Source organism: Kogia breviceps, chromosome 1, assembly GCF_026419965.1.
Source record: "Kogia breviceps isolate mKogBre1 chromosome 1, mKogBre1 haplotype 1, whole genome shotgun sequence".
Taxonomy (NCBI): domain Eukaryota; kingdom Metazoa; phylum Chordata; class Mammalia; order Artiodactyla; family Physeteridae; genus Kogia; species Kogia breviceps.
The window spans coordinates 127,416,068-127,432,482 of record NC_081310.1 but is presented as its reverse complement, the minus strand read 5'-3'; the positions used below and the strand labels follow the sequence as shown (position 1 = coordinate 127,432,482).

At 43.4% G+C, this 16,415-nt stretch overlaps 1 protein-coding gene across 1 annotated transcript in view; it reads left to right on the top strand.

Moving 5' to 3' along the window:
• DNAI3 (dynein axonemal intermediate chain 3) overlaps positions 1-3,863 on the top strand; it is a 79,243-nt gene extending 75,380 nt beyond the window's left edge. Inside the window, exon 22 of the mRNA XM_059075512.1 lies at positions 3,720-3,863. Within this exon, the coding sequence (XP_058931495.1) occupies positions 3,720-3,863 (144 nt within the window). The remainder of the gene's footprint in view (positions 1-3,719) is intronic.
• The last annotated feature ends 12,552 nt before the right edge of the window (positions 3,864-16,415 follow it).

The window sequence follows — 16,415 nt, the reverse complement described above, 5'->3', positions numbered from 1 at the left end:
CCGTCTCTACCGCTTATGAGCTATGAGAGACCTACAGCAAGGTCTGTGTCTTTGCTGAGCTTTGGTTCTCTTACTTTTAAAATGGGAATACAAAAAAATAAAATAAAGTAAATAAATAAATAAAATGGGAATACTAATAACAACCTTTTAGGATTACTGTCAGGATTTCAGTTAGGTAACCTGACAAATAGTAAACTGTCATTAAGTGGGAGCTAGTGTGTAGCGACAGACAGACAAACAGATATAAGTTTTACTGTAATAAACTAGAACTGTGAAATTTGCAAGAGAGGAGGATTTGGTACAGGACACATCCATCTTAAAATCTACCAAAAAGGAACCTAAATCTCTGAAGCCCCCATCCTCTTCCTCAGCCTCTCTGTTGGACGTGAATTCCATCACTCTGTTGGTCTTCCCTTGACCACTGGAATTTGGGGCCTTGAAGTAGTCTGTGAATTCAGCTCTTCTTTCTTTCTCACTTGAGGTCATCTCAGTCCATCTTTCTGCTTGTCGCTTGCTCACTCCCTTCCTTGCCTTTTTGCCACCAACAATTTCATCACCGCCTGTTTTTTCCTTATAGCCAAATATATAGCCTCCTCCAATGTAATTACTCATGTAAGACCCTAGGTCTCAATTAAAAGCACAAGCATGTGGAAATATTTTAATGTACTGCATTAGCAAATAGATTAACATTATCACATTGATATATACAAATTAGTGGAACAAAAACAGAGGGAGCATCATTTCAAAAGATTGTTTAGTGGTGACAAGGTATAAAAGAACACCAATTAATTCACTTTTCTTTGTTTTCTTTTGCTACCCCCCCCCAAAAAAAAAATTGGTCTTGGTCTGTTCTTTTGCACAACCACAAACACTGGGTGAAATTCTGCCATGGGAGATAATCTGCCACCCTTTCCTATACCAGCAATCATCAATTACTAGGGGTGTTTAAATAACATAGTGACAGCTAACTATCCACATAGAATTGTGGATAATCCAAAAATAATTTACAATGTGAAGTACTTTTTAAAAACTTGAATATTATAATAATCATATCTTGGAATTGTATGATGCTTTTGAGTTTCCAAAACTTTCCCACCTTCTTGTAACTTCATTTCCATTTGACATAGTACCCTCCTTAAAGTAGAGCTACCACTTGTCAAGTTTTCTCTGGAACTAGACTGTGGATAAGTGAATACATTTAAAAGGGCTCCTCTGTTACATTTAGAAAATGGAAAGGGTCACCAAGGAAAAATAACTAATGTTAGTCAGAAGTATCTCCTTACAAGCAACTGCTGATAATAGGGGAGATGGGAACAAACTAACAACCTCAGAGGTTTGCAGTGGGGATTAAATGAGTTGAAATATTTACAGCACTTAACCAGTAATTGGCAGATAGGAAGTGTCCACTATTAGTATTATTACCGAGGGCAGGGGACGATCACACATCCGTCCAGCAAGGCTGGTTTTCATGAGCGCCCCCCGACTGGCAGGGATTAGGCTGTGCACTTCAACCCACACATCTGAGGGAAATCATATACCCATCTCTTTGCAAACATTGAATCTGGATACCACTCACTTATTGAAAAATAATAGTAATTACAGCTCTAACAGCACACAAAATGGGAATTTTCCTAACTGGAATTTCAGCTGGAGACCCGAAACTGAGAAAAGGTAGCAGTTTCCATATGATTCATTATGTCATCTCTATGGGACAGAGAAGACGGAAGAATTCAAAAGAATTCTGCAACCCCTAGTCAATGACCCACACTCCAGGCTACACAAGGGAGGCAAGAATTATGGGGAAGAAGGTTGGAAGAGGGGATTTGTTTTTGGAGAGAGGTGTTGGAGCGCTGTGTAGCCCTCATTCCCACTTCTGCAACACCACCCAGACCCTGGGAGGAGACCTTCAAGAGAAGCACTGCTAGAGGTAGGTTGCTGGCCAGGATGGACCATTGGCCTCATACACCTGGCAGGAGGCTTCCTGAGCCACAGAAATCCAAGGGCTAGGAGTTACCAAGGGACCAGAACAGAATGTCCAGGGAGAATTTGGGAAACTCAGGGACAGGGACCTGACTCCTATGGCTGGAAAGTCTGCAGGCAAAAGATTGGCTTAAACTGTTCTGACAGACGGGTGGAGAGAAGACCAGGAGCAATGAACTTGTACTGATGGCAGAGTGAGGGTGGTGAGGTTTCCTGGGGCCAGGTGGAAACTTGAAAGTAGCTAGGCTCAAATCAGGTGCCCCAAAGGACTTTCTAAGTGGGGTGAGGCAGTCTCTACGGAAAGAGCCTGCAGGTGCACAGGGGGGCATTGCAGTGGGGGCCACAGGGGCAGCCTTCACTTGGATATTGGACTGGCCTGGGTCTTCAAATACCTGAAAATGGCACTATTTCTAATACCTAAAAATGATAGGAAATGCTACAGAATCTGTCACATATGTTGTAAGGGACAAAGGTTAGAAGAATAACATTTTTCTACTCTCACCTTATCAAGTCGTGCTCTTTTTGTGAATTGGTTATTAAAGCTAACAAGTGCTTACCGGGTGCATGCACCATTCTGAGGACCTGCCATATTTAATAATTCATTTAATCCTCACAGTGCTATGAAGCAATTATAATGATTAAACATGAGGAATCTGAGAAAGCAGAGATATTAAGAGAGGGGGAAAAGCAAGCATAAGGAAAGAATATGGCAGAGGAAGGGGAAGAGAACATCGGTCATTGTGAATATTCAAAAGCGGAAAATACCTCTTGCAAATTATTCTCTAAAGAAAATAGAATAAAATACAGTTCTGATCCCTTTGATGGAATCCACAAAGACAGGGCTTTGTGACAAGGGATCAGAAGGGCACAGGAAGACATTAGGATGGGGACAGGACAAGAGGAGAAAAAACAAAAGCAACACAGGATGACACACCAAGATGAAGTGACCCTAAAGCTCATCTGAAAGCAGACACAGATGAGAAAAAACAAAATCTTAAAAATCGTAATGACTGCCCTAGCAGATATTACAATAAATTAAAATGTCACAATAATTAAACCAGAGCAGTACTCAGGCGAACACTGACAGATCAAAGAACAAAACAGATGACTCAGATTATTCAGCAAGTGGTGTTGGGTAAATTCGCTGAATAAATGCCCTTCATTGTTATTCTCTCCCCTCTCAATGTGCTCCTCCCTCCATCAGTGGCAGGATCTTGTAGGCCAGCCTGGATCGCCCCTGCCCCCGAGAGCCCACATGCAGTCCATCAGCAGATGGGGTCAGCCCCACCGCCAGGAGATGCCTTGAGTCTGCACACACCGCTCTGCTCATCTCTGCCCCTCCCCTTCAGAGCCAGCAGCCTCTCTCCCTGACTGTGCAAGAGATGCCCTCCTGCCCTCTGTCCCTCACAGCCCTTCCGGAGAACAGCAGCCAGGCCAGCCTTTCAAAACTAGCCCCTTGGGCTTCCCTGGTGGCACAGTGGTTCAGAGTCCGCCTGATGATGCAGGGGACACGGGTTCGTGCCCCGGTCCGGGAAGATCCCACATGCCACGGAGCGGCTAGGCCCGTGAGCCATGGCCGCTGAGCCTGCGTGTCCAGAGCCTGTGCTCTGCAACGGGAGAGGCCACAGCGCTGAGAGGCCCGCATACAGAAAAAAAAACAAAAAACTAGCCCCTTCCCAGCCTTTGGTATCTCTAGCTGCCAGAGTTTTATACAAATGACTTGCTTTCTTCCCCCCTAGAAAACGTGTCAGAAGTCAAAAGAACAATTGGAAGCCGAATTGAAAATGGACTACGAGAGTTATTTGGAACTGGAAAAGAACATCCTCATCAATCTTGGTCTAATCAAAGTGAAAGAGACAATGTCATACATGGAAATGATATAGAAAAGCTTTCTGGAGGGGTGTTTTGAGGGCTTTGTGGGACTTTTCTTTACTCATCACTTTTTATGTAAGGTGAACTAGCAAAACTAAACGTGAAAAAGGTTTACTTATGTATATCAAGCTTTTATTTCACTGCTATTAAAACTTTTGAATTAAACAATAAGATCTGTTTCCATTTTTGGACTGAATATGTACTAAACTTTGTACTGAATATAAAAGCTGTTGATAATGAAATTTTCATTTTCCTGTAATAATACAGAGCTTCAGACATCCACCCTCAGTCCTCAACTGACATCCATTCAGAGCCCCTAATCCCAGACAGAAGTGGAGCTCAAACTTTGCTCCTAATTATCAGGTTGCTTTTGGTCACCTCACCAAAAAGTGCTCCCACTGGGCCACTGCACAGATCGTCAGGCCATGTGCTCAACAAAATATTAGCAGATGGAATCCAGAAATATATGCATAGAAATGGGTAACGCATGAAGATCATGTTGGATTTATCCAGGAAATATAAGGTAAATTTAACAGTAGAAAATAAATCGATGTTTGATTAAAGGAGGGAATTTATGATACCAAGAAAATGCAGAAAAACATTCCCTAAAATTCAACATCCACTCATGATAAAACAATAAATTCTTTGTGGGCTTCCCTGGTGGCGCAGTGGCTGAGAGTCCGCCTGCCAATGCAGGGGACACGGGTTCGTGCTGCATTCTGGGAAGATCCCACGTGCCACGGAGCGGCTGGGCCCGTGAGCCATGGCCACTGAGCCTGCGCGTCCGGAGCCTGTGCTCCGCAATGGGAGAGGCCACAACAGTGAGAGGCCCGCGTACCACAAAAAATAAAACAGAATAAAAAAATAAATAAATTCTTTGCAATTACAAAAAGAAGGAAACTTCCTTAATCGGATGCAGGGTAGCTAAAACAATCCTACAACAAACGTTATACTTAATGGTGAAAAGCTGAAAGTTTTCCTCAGAAGTGTGGAACGAGATGGTGCCCACTGTCGTGTCTTCTAGTCAACATTGTACTGAAGGTTTAACCAGTGTGGGCACAAAAAGGAAAGAGTGTATGAAACTGAGTTGTGAAAGAGCTTGATGTATCTCAATAACAGATTCAACGTCACAGGAAAGTGACTAGCGTGAGAGGTGGGTGGTGGGGAGAGTGGCAGGAGATGAGACTGGAGAAGCAGCTTGGAGCCAGATGGTGAAGGCTCCCGTAAACCAAACTAAAGAAGCTGGATTAGAGCTTGCAGATACTGGGGAATTAATGGAAGGGCTAAGCAGGAAGGTGACACGATCAGCTTTATACTCAGGAAGATAAGGAACGGATTAGAGTGGGAGAGTCTCAAGGCAGGAAATCCTATTAGGAGACAGTTATTATAGTTCAAGGTAAAAGATTAGGGCACCCTGTCCTGAAGCTTAATGTGAAAATAAAAATGAAAGGCTGATTGGGTGGGGAAGGGAAGACAAAGGATGATGCCAAGGTTTATAAGTTAAGTTGCTAGAGGAGGTAAAATGTGGTCCAGTGGCTAAGACTCCACGCCCCCAGTGCAGGGGGCCCGGGTTCGATCCCTGGTCAGGGAACGAGAGCCCACATGCCGCAACTAAGACTTCACATGCCGTAACTGAAGATCCTGCACGCAGCAAAGAAGATCCCACGTGCGCAACTAAGACCCTGTGCAGCCAAATAAATAAGTAAATATTAAAAAAAAAAAAACTATGTACACAAAAGTCAGGTAGGTAGTAGCACTTAACCATCTGTGTGCCTTTGGACAGATGATGTATAGCTGTGAAACATTCCCCGTCTATGGAGTCAGGCTGAGAGTGTTTACCTTGTAACATTCTATAAGGGCAAATGAGCACCTGCATGTAAGGGGATGGTGCCCCGCACATGTCACTGTCATTACTGGAATGTCCCAGGGCCCATGCTTGTATTTGAACTTTTTTTTTCTTTCCTTTTTTTTTTTTTTTTTTTTTTTTAAATCTACACCCATGGCTTAGGTGAATCCATCCAGTCTCATAGCTTTATATACTACCTCTATCCCTGGCCTGGACTTTTCCCATAAAATCAAGCACTGTACATTCATATGAGTACTTAATGTCTCTCCTTGGGTGTATAATATGCATCTCATATTTAAACACGTCCAAAATTGAGTTCCTGAATTTCCCTCCAAAACCCATGCTTCCTGCAGCCCTCCCAATCACCTTGCTTCTAGTTGCTTGGGCAAAAACCTTCATGTCATCCTTCATTTCTCTTTCTCTCACAATCAATGCCCAATCTGTGAGCAAATTCTGTTGACTACATCTGCAAAATACACCCAGAACCTGATCATGTCTCTCCTTCCTTACTGTTACCACCGTGGTCCAAGCCATCATCATCGCCAGCTGGGATTTTCACAGTGGCCTGATGGTTCTCCCTTCAGTCTCTCTCAACAGCAGCCAGGTGGTGGTTTTGTTAATTTTTTAAAATAAATTTATTTATTTATTTTTGCCTGCATTGGGTCTTCGTTGCTGCACGCTGGCTTTCTCTAGTTGTGGTGAGCGGGGGCTACTCTTCGTTCCGGTGCGCGGGCTTCTCCTTGCGGTGGCTTCTCCTGTTGCAGAGCGTGGGCTCTAGGCGCCCAGGCTTCAGTAGTTGTGGCACGTGGGCTCATTCGTTGTGGCTCGGGGGCTGTAGAGCACAGGCTCAGTAGCTGTGGAACACAGGCTTCGTTGCTCTGCGGCATGTGGGATCTTCCCGAACCAGGGCTGGAACCCGTGTCCCCTGAATTGTCAGGCGGATTCTTAACCACTGTGCCACCAGGGAAGCCCCAGGTGGTGGTTTCAAATGGAAGCCAGAGGCTGTCATTCTGCTCAGAGCTCCTCCTCGGCTTCCCAGCTCACTAGTAGTAGGAGTAGGAGCCAAAAGCTTCCCTGGACCTGCAAGCCCACGTGTGGTCAGGCTCTCCGTTGTCACCCTGGTTTCATCTCTCCTTCTCCTCCCCTCATCACACCACCCATCATGCCAGACTCTTATGCACCCAACATGCCAGGCATGTTCATGTCCCAGGGCATTTGTGCTTGCTGGTCTGTGCTTTCTCCAGCAATTTTCCCTGTTTTATTTTCACATGTTCCCTCAAAGGTAAAGAGAAAAAATGTTTTGAGTACCTGCTATGTACCAGGCTCTATAATTTTTCTGATTTATTTTTTTTAATTGAAGTCTATAGTTGAACAGAGTTTTCAGGGTAGGTCATACTGGGAAGGTGACATTGGAGCAAAGACCTGAAGAAGGTGAGGGGTTTTGCCCTGTCGTCTTCTAGGAGAAGCATGTTTCCTAACCCAGCCCCCCACCTCCCAACCCCAGCCGACTTCTGCTTCGGTCTCCTGGACAGAGGTGTGGCCACCTCTTAGTGCAAAAGAAGTTGGGACAACAGAGACCAGGAGTTACCTGGGGCTGGTGCGTTGTTGTCTCAAACAAAAGCAAGGTTTTCTTAACATAGAAGATATTGAATAAGCATCTCCCTTAGGGTTATCAAGTAAAGAACTTAACATGGTCTGGCATATAGAAAGCAGTAAATATGTTTTGCTACTATTTGATCTAATTTATAAATACAATATTATTATAGTATTCTTGCTATAGAAACTAAACATAGGGTTCATCTTGCCTATGATAGCAGTTACTATCAGTTCAGTGTGATATTTTTATTGTGTGTTTATAACCTCAGTTTTTCCAGGTCTGTCATCTCACCAGCCTGTGGCCCCCAATGGGGTCACATAGCCATAGCCCACGTTTCACGGGATCTTGCCCCACCTGCTTAACAGGTATCTCATCCTTCTGCAAAGCCCCTCCATACTACAGGTATGTCCTGTAGTCCCAGGAATGAAGGTACAGTCATATGTTTGAAAACAAGCCCACAACCACCAGGCACTCAAGACTCCCTTTTCCCAATGTGCTAGAGATGCTAATGGCCTGTGACATGGAGGAAGGCTCTGGGTTGGTGCCTCTGTGTTAGTAAGTTCCAGCAAGAAGAGAACACCAAGGCAGGACTAGATGTGCAAGAGATTTATTGGGAGACTGAGCAGGAGATGCCAGGGAGAGCCTTCAGACCTCGATGCAGGTCTGTTACCCATGGAAGGAGAGAGGGGAGGAAAGAGAACCGGGTAGGGTGAGTCTCAGACCACCGAGCACGCTCACTGAGGCTTTGGAATTTGGGCACACTCACTGTGCTGCCTCCTCCTTCCCTGGGATGAGTTCTCTCCAAGGCTCTTCTGCTCCTCCAGCAAATGCTTTTTTCTCTGGCTCGGATCCTCCATTTGGCAGACAAGGTCAGACCTGCTGAATCCCAGCAGAGAACACAGTTGAGACTCAAGCTGGGAAGCTCTGGCTGAAAGTGTAGGAATATTGGGTGTGAATGAAAACAGAGTTGGGTGTTGTGTCTCCTTTCAATTCCCATGGCTCTAGCCCTTTCCCCTACTGCGCTGTGGGTCAACCCAGTCTTCTTTGTCTGCACTTAGGTCTTTTAGTCTGGTGTACAGTATAGTGAAAAAGAAAGGGGTCTTGAGATCCTAGCAGAACTGAGTGCTAATCCCAGCTTCTTCACCCTAAGTGAACTGTTCTGTCTCCCAAGTCTTGGTTACATTATCTGTAAAATGGGGATAATAATCATACCTACTTCCTACAACACAAATGTATGTAAAACATCTGGCATATAGTTGGTGCTCGATAAATGGTGCCTCTTTTTCTTGCTTGGTCTCAGGTGTACACACTCACACATCAGAAAAACCATAGTGTTTCCTCTTTGTCCTATGTAATAATCTCTCATTTTCACATTTTTGTTATTATTATCATTATTATTATTATTTTACTTTTTGGCTGCACAGCACAGCATGTGGGATCTTAGTTCCCCTACCAGGGATCGATCCCTTGCCCCCTGCAGTGGAAGTGCAGAATCTTAACCACTGGACCACAGGGAAGTCCCCATTTTTGTTATTATTAACCATAATGAGAATGTCTCTCACTCCCAAATATGACCTAAGCAGGGGCTCTGCACACCTCGTTTAATATTAGCCTATGATCATTTTAGCATGAGACATGTTAGACATAGTATTTAAAATCTGAATGGTAGCTTTCTTTTTTGTAGAACTAAAATGCTTATGGCTATTCTGAAAATTAATCATTCTAATAAGACTTGATTTATTTATTTACTTTTTTTTTTTTTTTTTTTTTTGTGGTACGCAGGCCTCTCACTGTTGTGGCCTCTCCCGTTGCGGAGCACAGGCTCCGGACGCGCAGGCCCAGCGGCCATGGCTCACGGGCCCAGCCGCTCCGCGGCATGTGGGATCCTCCCGGCCCTGGGCACGAACCCGCGTCCCCTGCATCGGCAGGCGGACTCTCAACCACTGTGCCACCAGGGAAGCCCAAGACTTGATTTATTTAGCCTAAATTTAATTATCATTCGCTGTACAAACTGCTTTTTACCCACCAAGAAATGTTGCATAATTAAACCAGTGTATTTTCAGGCCCTCAGATAAACACATTGTGTGTGTGTGCTTTGGAGGAAAAGGCCGTTGACTCCAGCACACGTTGGCCCGGGCACATTTCCACAGCCTCACTAATCCACCACTGTAAATAATTAACATCTCCCTGTGCCCTGCACCCCAGAGCCTGCTTGGGGTAGCTTCTCTGCACCCAGTTGCTAGGCTGCCATTTCCAGGTCAGATACTATGTGACTGAGCAAGGCCCCCGCGACAGAAATTAAATATCTCAGTGAAGGGCAAATTAAACCCTGTGTGATGAATTCACTCCTTCCATGGCTTGTGAACTGTTTGAGGGTCACAGGCTCATGTAAAACGACTTCGCACCATCAGAGTAGAATCCCAAACATCAAAGAAACCAGCCATGGAAATCTACTGGGCAATTGATGGTTTAAAAAAATTGTGTAATTGCTTCCAAATGCTTTCTTGTTCACAAATATGACGCTAAAAATATATGCAGCGAGTATGGTAAATAATATAGGTTGTATTTCTCTGCAATCATGCCAACATTCTAAACTTAAAAGGACAGAAAGTAAGGTTTCTCTAAGTCACCTGTACATGTGATATTCTAGACTGTTTTTATACTTTTATTAAAGAGGAGAAGGAAAGAAGATATGAAATAGATTTCATATTCTTCCCTGTCAAGTAAAGATACATCTTCCAGTCCTTTTTAGAAGCCATATTTTTAAGAAGAATAATTCTCTTTTAAAAAACGACTCTAAAAAAAGAAAATAACTCTAAATCGAATCTCATATATGGCAGGTGTCTGCTTTATTTCAGCCTAAATAAACAAGCTAAATTAACCACTAAAACTGATAATAATTTTTCACTTTTAATGAAGTTTCTTGACTGTATGGATCTAAATATAACAAATTTTAAAAAACAACAACAGAATACATTATCTCAATTATCCAGAAACCTAACCAGTAACTAGAACTTCAATGTGTTCTAGTTTGGCAATGAACACTTTTGACAACAAAACACACAAAAAATGTCTTATTATTAGGGATTTTTTATTAGCTACCAATTTCAAGGTCCATCCAAATATCAGTAGGATTCAGACAGTCATGTCTGCAGGACGGAACAATAATTTCTTTTTTTTTTAATATATATTTTTAAAATTTATTCTGGGCTTCCCTGATGGCGCAGTGGTTGAGAGTCCGCCTGCTGATGCAGGGGACACGGGTTCGTGCCCCGGTCCGGGAAGATCCCACGTGCCGCGGAGCGGCTGGGCCCGTGAGCCATGGCCGCTGAGCCTGCGCGTCCGGAGCCTGTGCTCCACAACGGGAGAGGCCACAACAGTGAGAGGCCCGCATACCACAAAAAAAAAAAAAAAAAAAAAAAATTTATTCTGTTTTTTTGGCTTCGTCGGGTCTTAGCTGTGGCACGCGGGATCATTGTTGCGGCATGCGGGATCTTCCGTTGCGGCGCGCGGGCTCTTCACGCGGGCTTCTCCCTAGCTGTGGCGTGCCGGTTTTCTCTCTCTAGTTGTGGCATGCAGGCTCCAGGGTGCGTGGAATCTGTAGTTTGCAGCACGCGGGCTCTCTAGTTGAGGTGCGTGAGATCAGTTGTCGTGGCGTGCAGGCTTAGCTGCCCGCCCCTCCACCCCCATGTGGGAACCTAGTTCCCCGACCAGGGATTAAACCCACAATGCCTGCATTGGAAGGCGGATTCTTTACCACTGGACCACCAGCGAAGTCCCCTGAACAATCATTTCTGATGGTCATTAGTATAGAGACAGCCAAGTAGAGTTTAAGCTCAGCCGCTCTCAACCTTTGTAATGTTGGGCAAATAACCTTTCTGATCCTCCATTTCTTCATCTAATAAATAAGGATAATAATTCCCACTGCACAGAATTATCATGAAGATTATAGTGAGATAAAACATATGAAAGTTCCCTGTAAAATCTAATTGCTTCAAACATAAATATGTACACTAATAATAATAATAATAGATGGTGAACTATTTCAGAATTGTAAGGTGATTTTTTGAATCATCAAACAAGTTTATGTATGTTTACTGTAGTATATTTTTATTACATTATAATTCCTGATAGTGTTTAATTAATATTCAGCTAACCGAGATGTTCCATTCTCTTACTCCACCAAATATAAACAATTTATCTGTATTAGTAGTCAATTGATTTGGTTTAAAAATTAAATGGGTCTTAAAGTCTGAAACTTGGGGGAAAATTAGACATTATCTTAGGAAATAAAGCTACCTGTTTAAGAGGTCAGAAGATATTTTGTATGTGCCTCTCAACCCCATCCACGTCAACCAGAGAGCCATGTCGCCAATCACTCAATTGCATGGGTTTTATTTTTTGAGACTATCAGAATTTTCTTTGTCTGCCCTTCTCCAGCCTCAGGAGTGAGCAAACCCCAGGAAACACCTGGGCTCTAACTAGGGAGCCCTGGTGATGCAGCTGTGCATCCAGGGGGGTCTAGTCCTCGGAAATGACACACTGTAGACAGAGTTTGAAACAAATAGATTCTGCACCAGTTCATTATGAGAATCTTAATTTTAATTGATTCATAGTCGTCTGGGCAGGAAGGGGGTGACAGACACCACCAGTGCTTGTCAAACATCCACATGCACCTTTATATTCTCCAGCTTCCTGTGCAGTTAGGTTGGGGCTATGACTGGATTCTGGGCAACAGGATGTGGGTAGAAGCCACTTCCAGGCTTTGCTTTAACTCATCTCATGAAACCTCTGACTGTACCTTCCCCTGTTACGTGTTTCAGATGCCATATTTATAAAATAGAGAAAAGTCTCTCAACCTGTTTCGGACTTCCCACAGGCAGGAAATAAACCTTTATTGTATTAAACCACCAAGACATTAGGGTTTATTTGTTACCCCTTCATAGCCTAGCCCATCCTGATGAAGTCAGATGAATGAGAGGACAGTCTCATTAGAACACATGTGCATAACTGTTAGTTGAAAATCAGGAATTGGACTTAAATCTGTGCACATTTAATAAGACACTAGGAAAATTTTAAAAGCCATAACTAAAGATATCAAAAGAAAAAAAACTTTCTTAAATTGGAAATTACCTGTGTCTATGGGTTGAAAGAGTACACTATATTCCAAGCAAAGTCCACCTTATTCAGTAAGTGGGTGAATTGAGGTTTACATATTACTCCAAATCTCATGTTTTAAATACTCAACCCTAAAGCCAAAGTGGTCATTTAAAAATCAAATCTGAACCCCATCACTTCCCCACTTAAAACCTTTCAATGGCTGGCCCTCATTGGCTTCAGGATAGGGTCTAAGTTCTTTGCCTGCTTTTGACACAGCCTGCTTGCTTTTTAAATCTTACAAGTTTGCCTTCCCTCACTTCCCCTCCAGACATTGCAATCCATGCTGTTCTCCACAAGTGCTGTGCTCTCTCTTACCTCTGCTTCCTGGAAAATGCTATTCCCCTTCCATGGATAAAAAGCTACCAAGAATTCAAAAATGCTCTAAAATGAATTAGTATCTAATGCAGCAGAATAGTACCTACACACCTTTTAAAAATAATAATTCATGTGTAGTCCTTCTATGGAAAAATGAACAGTGCTCACAAGAACTTGTTTTAGAGACTAAAAAAGGAATTGACAATGTGATATTAATAGTTTTCAAAGTTATAAAGTAAGAGAAGTATCTGGATCAGGATCAGGGCTTTGGAATCAGAAAGAATTCTGAGCCACTTACAAGCTTTAGAGATTTAACCATGACAAGATTCTGCTGTGGCTGAATGAATTCTCAAAAATGGCTGCAGCAATATTTCTGGTCCCATAAGCTCTTTAATACCCTTGCCACACTCCCATCAAAAGATAGACTCTATTTCCCCTCCCCCTGAAATTGGGTGGGGCAATGCAGCAGAAATGATACCACATGACTTCTGAGGCCAGGTCATACAGGGCAACACGGATATAGCGTCCATCTGGCCCACTCTCACTGGACACTCACTCTTAGAACCCAGACACCATGTTGTGAGGAACTCCAGGCTACATGGAGAAGGCAGATGTTAGGTGTTCTAGTCAACAACCCCAGGTAAAGTTTCACCCAAAGGCCAGCATCAACCACCATGCATGTGAATGAATGAGACTTCAGATGATTCCAGCCCTGAGCCGACGAGCTACCCCAGCTGATGCTGCATGGAAGAGAGAAGAGCTATCCCTGCCAAGATCTGCCAGAGACTAGATTTTTGAGCAAAGTAAACGCTGTCACTATGTTAAGCTGTTAAGTTTTGGTGTGATTTGTTACGTAGCTACAGATAACTGGAAAAACCATCTTATATGGCTCTTGTGATGATTAAATGAGATAGAACATTAAAAATTCCTAGTACAGGGCTTCCCTGGTGGTGCAGTGGTTGAGAGTCCACCTGCCGATGCAGGGGACACGGGTTCGTGCCCCGGTCTGGGAAGATCCCACATGCTGCGGAGCGGCCGGGCCCATGAGCCATGGCCACTGAGCCTGCGCGTCTGGAGCCTGTGCTCCGCAACGGGAGAGTCCACAACAGTGAGAGGCCCGCGTACCACAAAATAAAAAAAATTAAAAAAAAAAATAATTCCTAGTACAGTGTCCAAAACATAGTAGATCCTGAATAATGTTAGTTTCCTATAATGTGTCAATAATTATGGAAATTATTCCAAAATAGTATATTTATTTATTTCTATCCCTACTTTGTTCAAGGAAGGGTTATAAGAAGCATAGTATATAGTGTCTCTGCTTTTAATACATATAATCTAGTAAAACTATTAACTATATACTCAAATGACTACAATAGAAAACAGAATGAAATAAGTGCTATGCACCTTAAAATTTGATAAAGGTCCTTAATAAATATCAAACTATAAGTAGTGCAAACCTCTGGTGAGTAGGATTACTTTTTTTTTTTTTTTTTTTTTTGGTGGTACACGGGCCTCTCACTGTTGTGGCCTCTCCCGTTGCGGAGCACAGGCTCCAGACGTGCAGGCTCAGTGGCCATGGCTCATGGGCCCAGCCGCTCTGCAGCATGTGGGATCTTCCCGGACCGGGGCACAAACCTGTGTCCCCTGCATCGGCAGGTGGACTCTCAACCACTGCACCACCAGGGAAGCACCTTACTGTAGTTTTAATTTGCATTTCCCTAATGACTAATGCTGTTGAGCTTATTTTCATGTGTTAATTTTCTGTCCACATATCTTCTTTCATGAAATGTCTGTGCACAAAGTTTGCTCATTCTTTTCTTTTACTATTCAGATTTGGGAGTTTTCTGTATACAAGTCCTTTACCAAATACATGCAAACATTTACTCCCACTCTGGTTTATCTTATCATTCTAACAGTGTTTTTCAAAGGGCAGAAGTTTTTAATTTTGATGAATTTCAGTTGAGCAATTTGGTTGTTTTTTTTTTAATGGATCATGTTTTTGGTGACCTGAGAAATTTTTGCATAACCCAAGATTTTTTTCTAGAAGTTTTATACTTTTAGGCTTTACATTTAGATATATGATACTTTTCTAGATGATTTTTATATATGGTGTAAGATATATTATTGAAGATGGGATTTATTTTTTTTCATATGAATATCCAATTGTTTCAACAACACTTGTTGAAAAACCTATCCTTTCTCCCCTGGATTTCCTTTGCCAAAAATCAGTCATCCATATACGTATGAGTCTGTTTCTGAACTCTCTATTATGTTTCATGGATTCATCCATCTATCCTGATGCCAATACCATACTGTCTTGATTACTCTCACTTTATAAGTCATCTTAAAATCAGGTAGCATTGGTTCTCCAACATTGTTCCTTTTTTTTCAATGTTCTTTTGGCTAGCCTATGCCTTCATATGTTAATTTACATACACAATTCTGACTTTCATAAAATTTCCATTAAGTGATTTGCTAGAAGCCCAAGCCCTTTGTGACTTGGGCCCTGTATAAATGCATTAAGGATAGAGCTGATAATGGCTTAAGTACTGTTCTGTGATGGCTGAGGATGTAAGTAGATATGGGAAAGGGAGACGGCTCATACAAAAGCTGACAATCTTCCAGAAGTGAATGTGACATTGCAAGGGTAACAGCAGCAACAAGGGAGCACACAGTCAACAGAAAGAACTGAGAGAAACTAAAAGAGTTCCTCTGATATTTTCTTATACATATTCTTTTAAAAGGGGCTTAGTAAGCTCTCATTTTACAGTCAGTAGTGGCTTTTTTTTTTTGGCTGCACCCCCGTGGTTTGCAGGATCTTAGTTCCCTGACCAGGGATTGAACTCTCACCCTCAGCAGTGAAAGTGCCAAGTTCTAACCACCGGGCCACCAGGGAATTCCCCGCTGTCATTTTTTTTTTTTTTTTTTTTGCGATACGCGGGCCCACTGTTGTGGCCTCTCCCGTTGCGGAGCACAGGCTCCGGACGCGCAGGCTCAGCGGCCATGGCTCACGGGCCCAGCCGCTCCGCGGCACGTGGGATCTTCCCGGACCGGGACACGAACCTGCGTCCCGCGCATCGGCAGGCGGACTCTCAACCACTGCGCCACCAGGGAAGCCCCCCGCTGTCATTTTAAAATAAAGTACAGGTTAAACCCTGTCATCAACACCCTAGTGTTTTACTCAGTCGAGGAGACTGCATACTTCCAGGTGAGCCTGTAGGACCAGATGGAAAGGTGACTTTTCCCTGGAGGCAGAGGAGGAGGGGGAGCCAGATTCTTTTGGGCACAGGGGGGAAGGGCAGGACTGCTTGGGCCCCTGGGGCTCGAGGCTCCAGAGCTGGCACACAGCCTCAGGGCCTTGAGGAGAAAAGGACTGATCAAGAGAGGCGAGAATATGCCAAATTTCGGCCACTGTGCAGATTAACCAGGGTGCCAAATGGCAGCAATTTCCTAGCGATTACCTGGAAAATCTTTACATGTTGTTTTTGGCTGCCAACATGCAGTTCGGCGTTTCTATTTCCTTGCTCCATTTGACCAAGGGTCCCCAAGTTCATCCTGTGACATTTGGTCACTGGAGGAGGAAGCAATAGGAGGTAATTGTTGGGGGATAACATCCTGTTCTTCTCCCGTTTCCGTAAAAGGGAG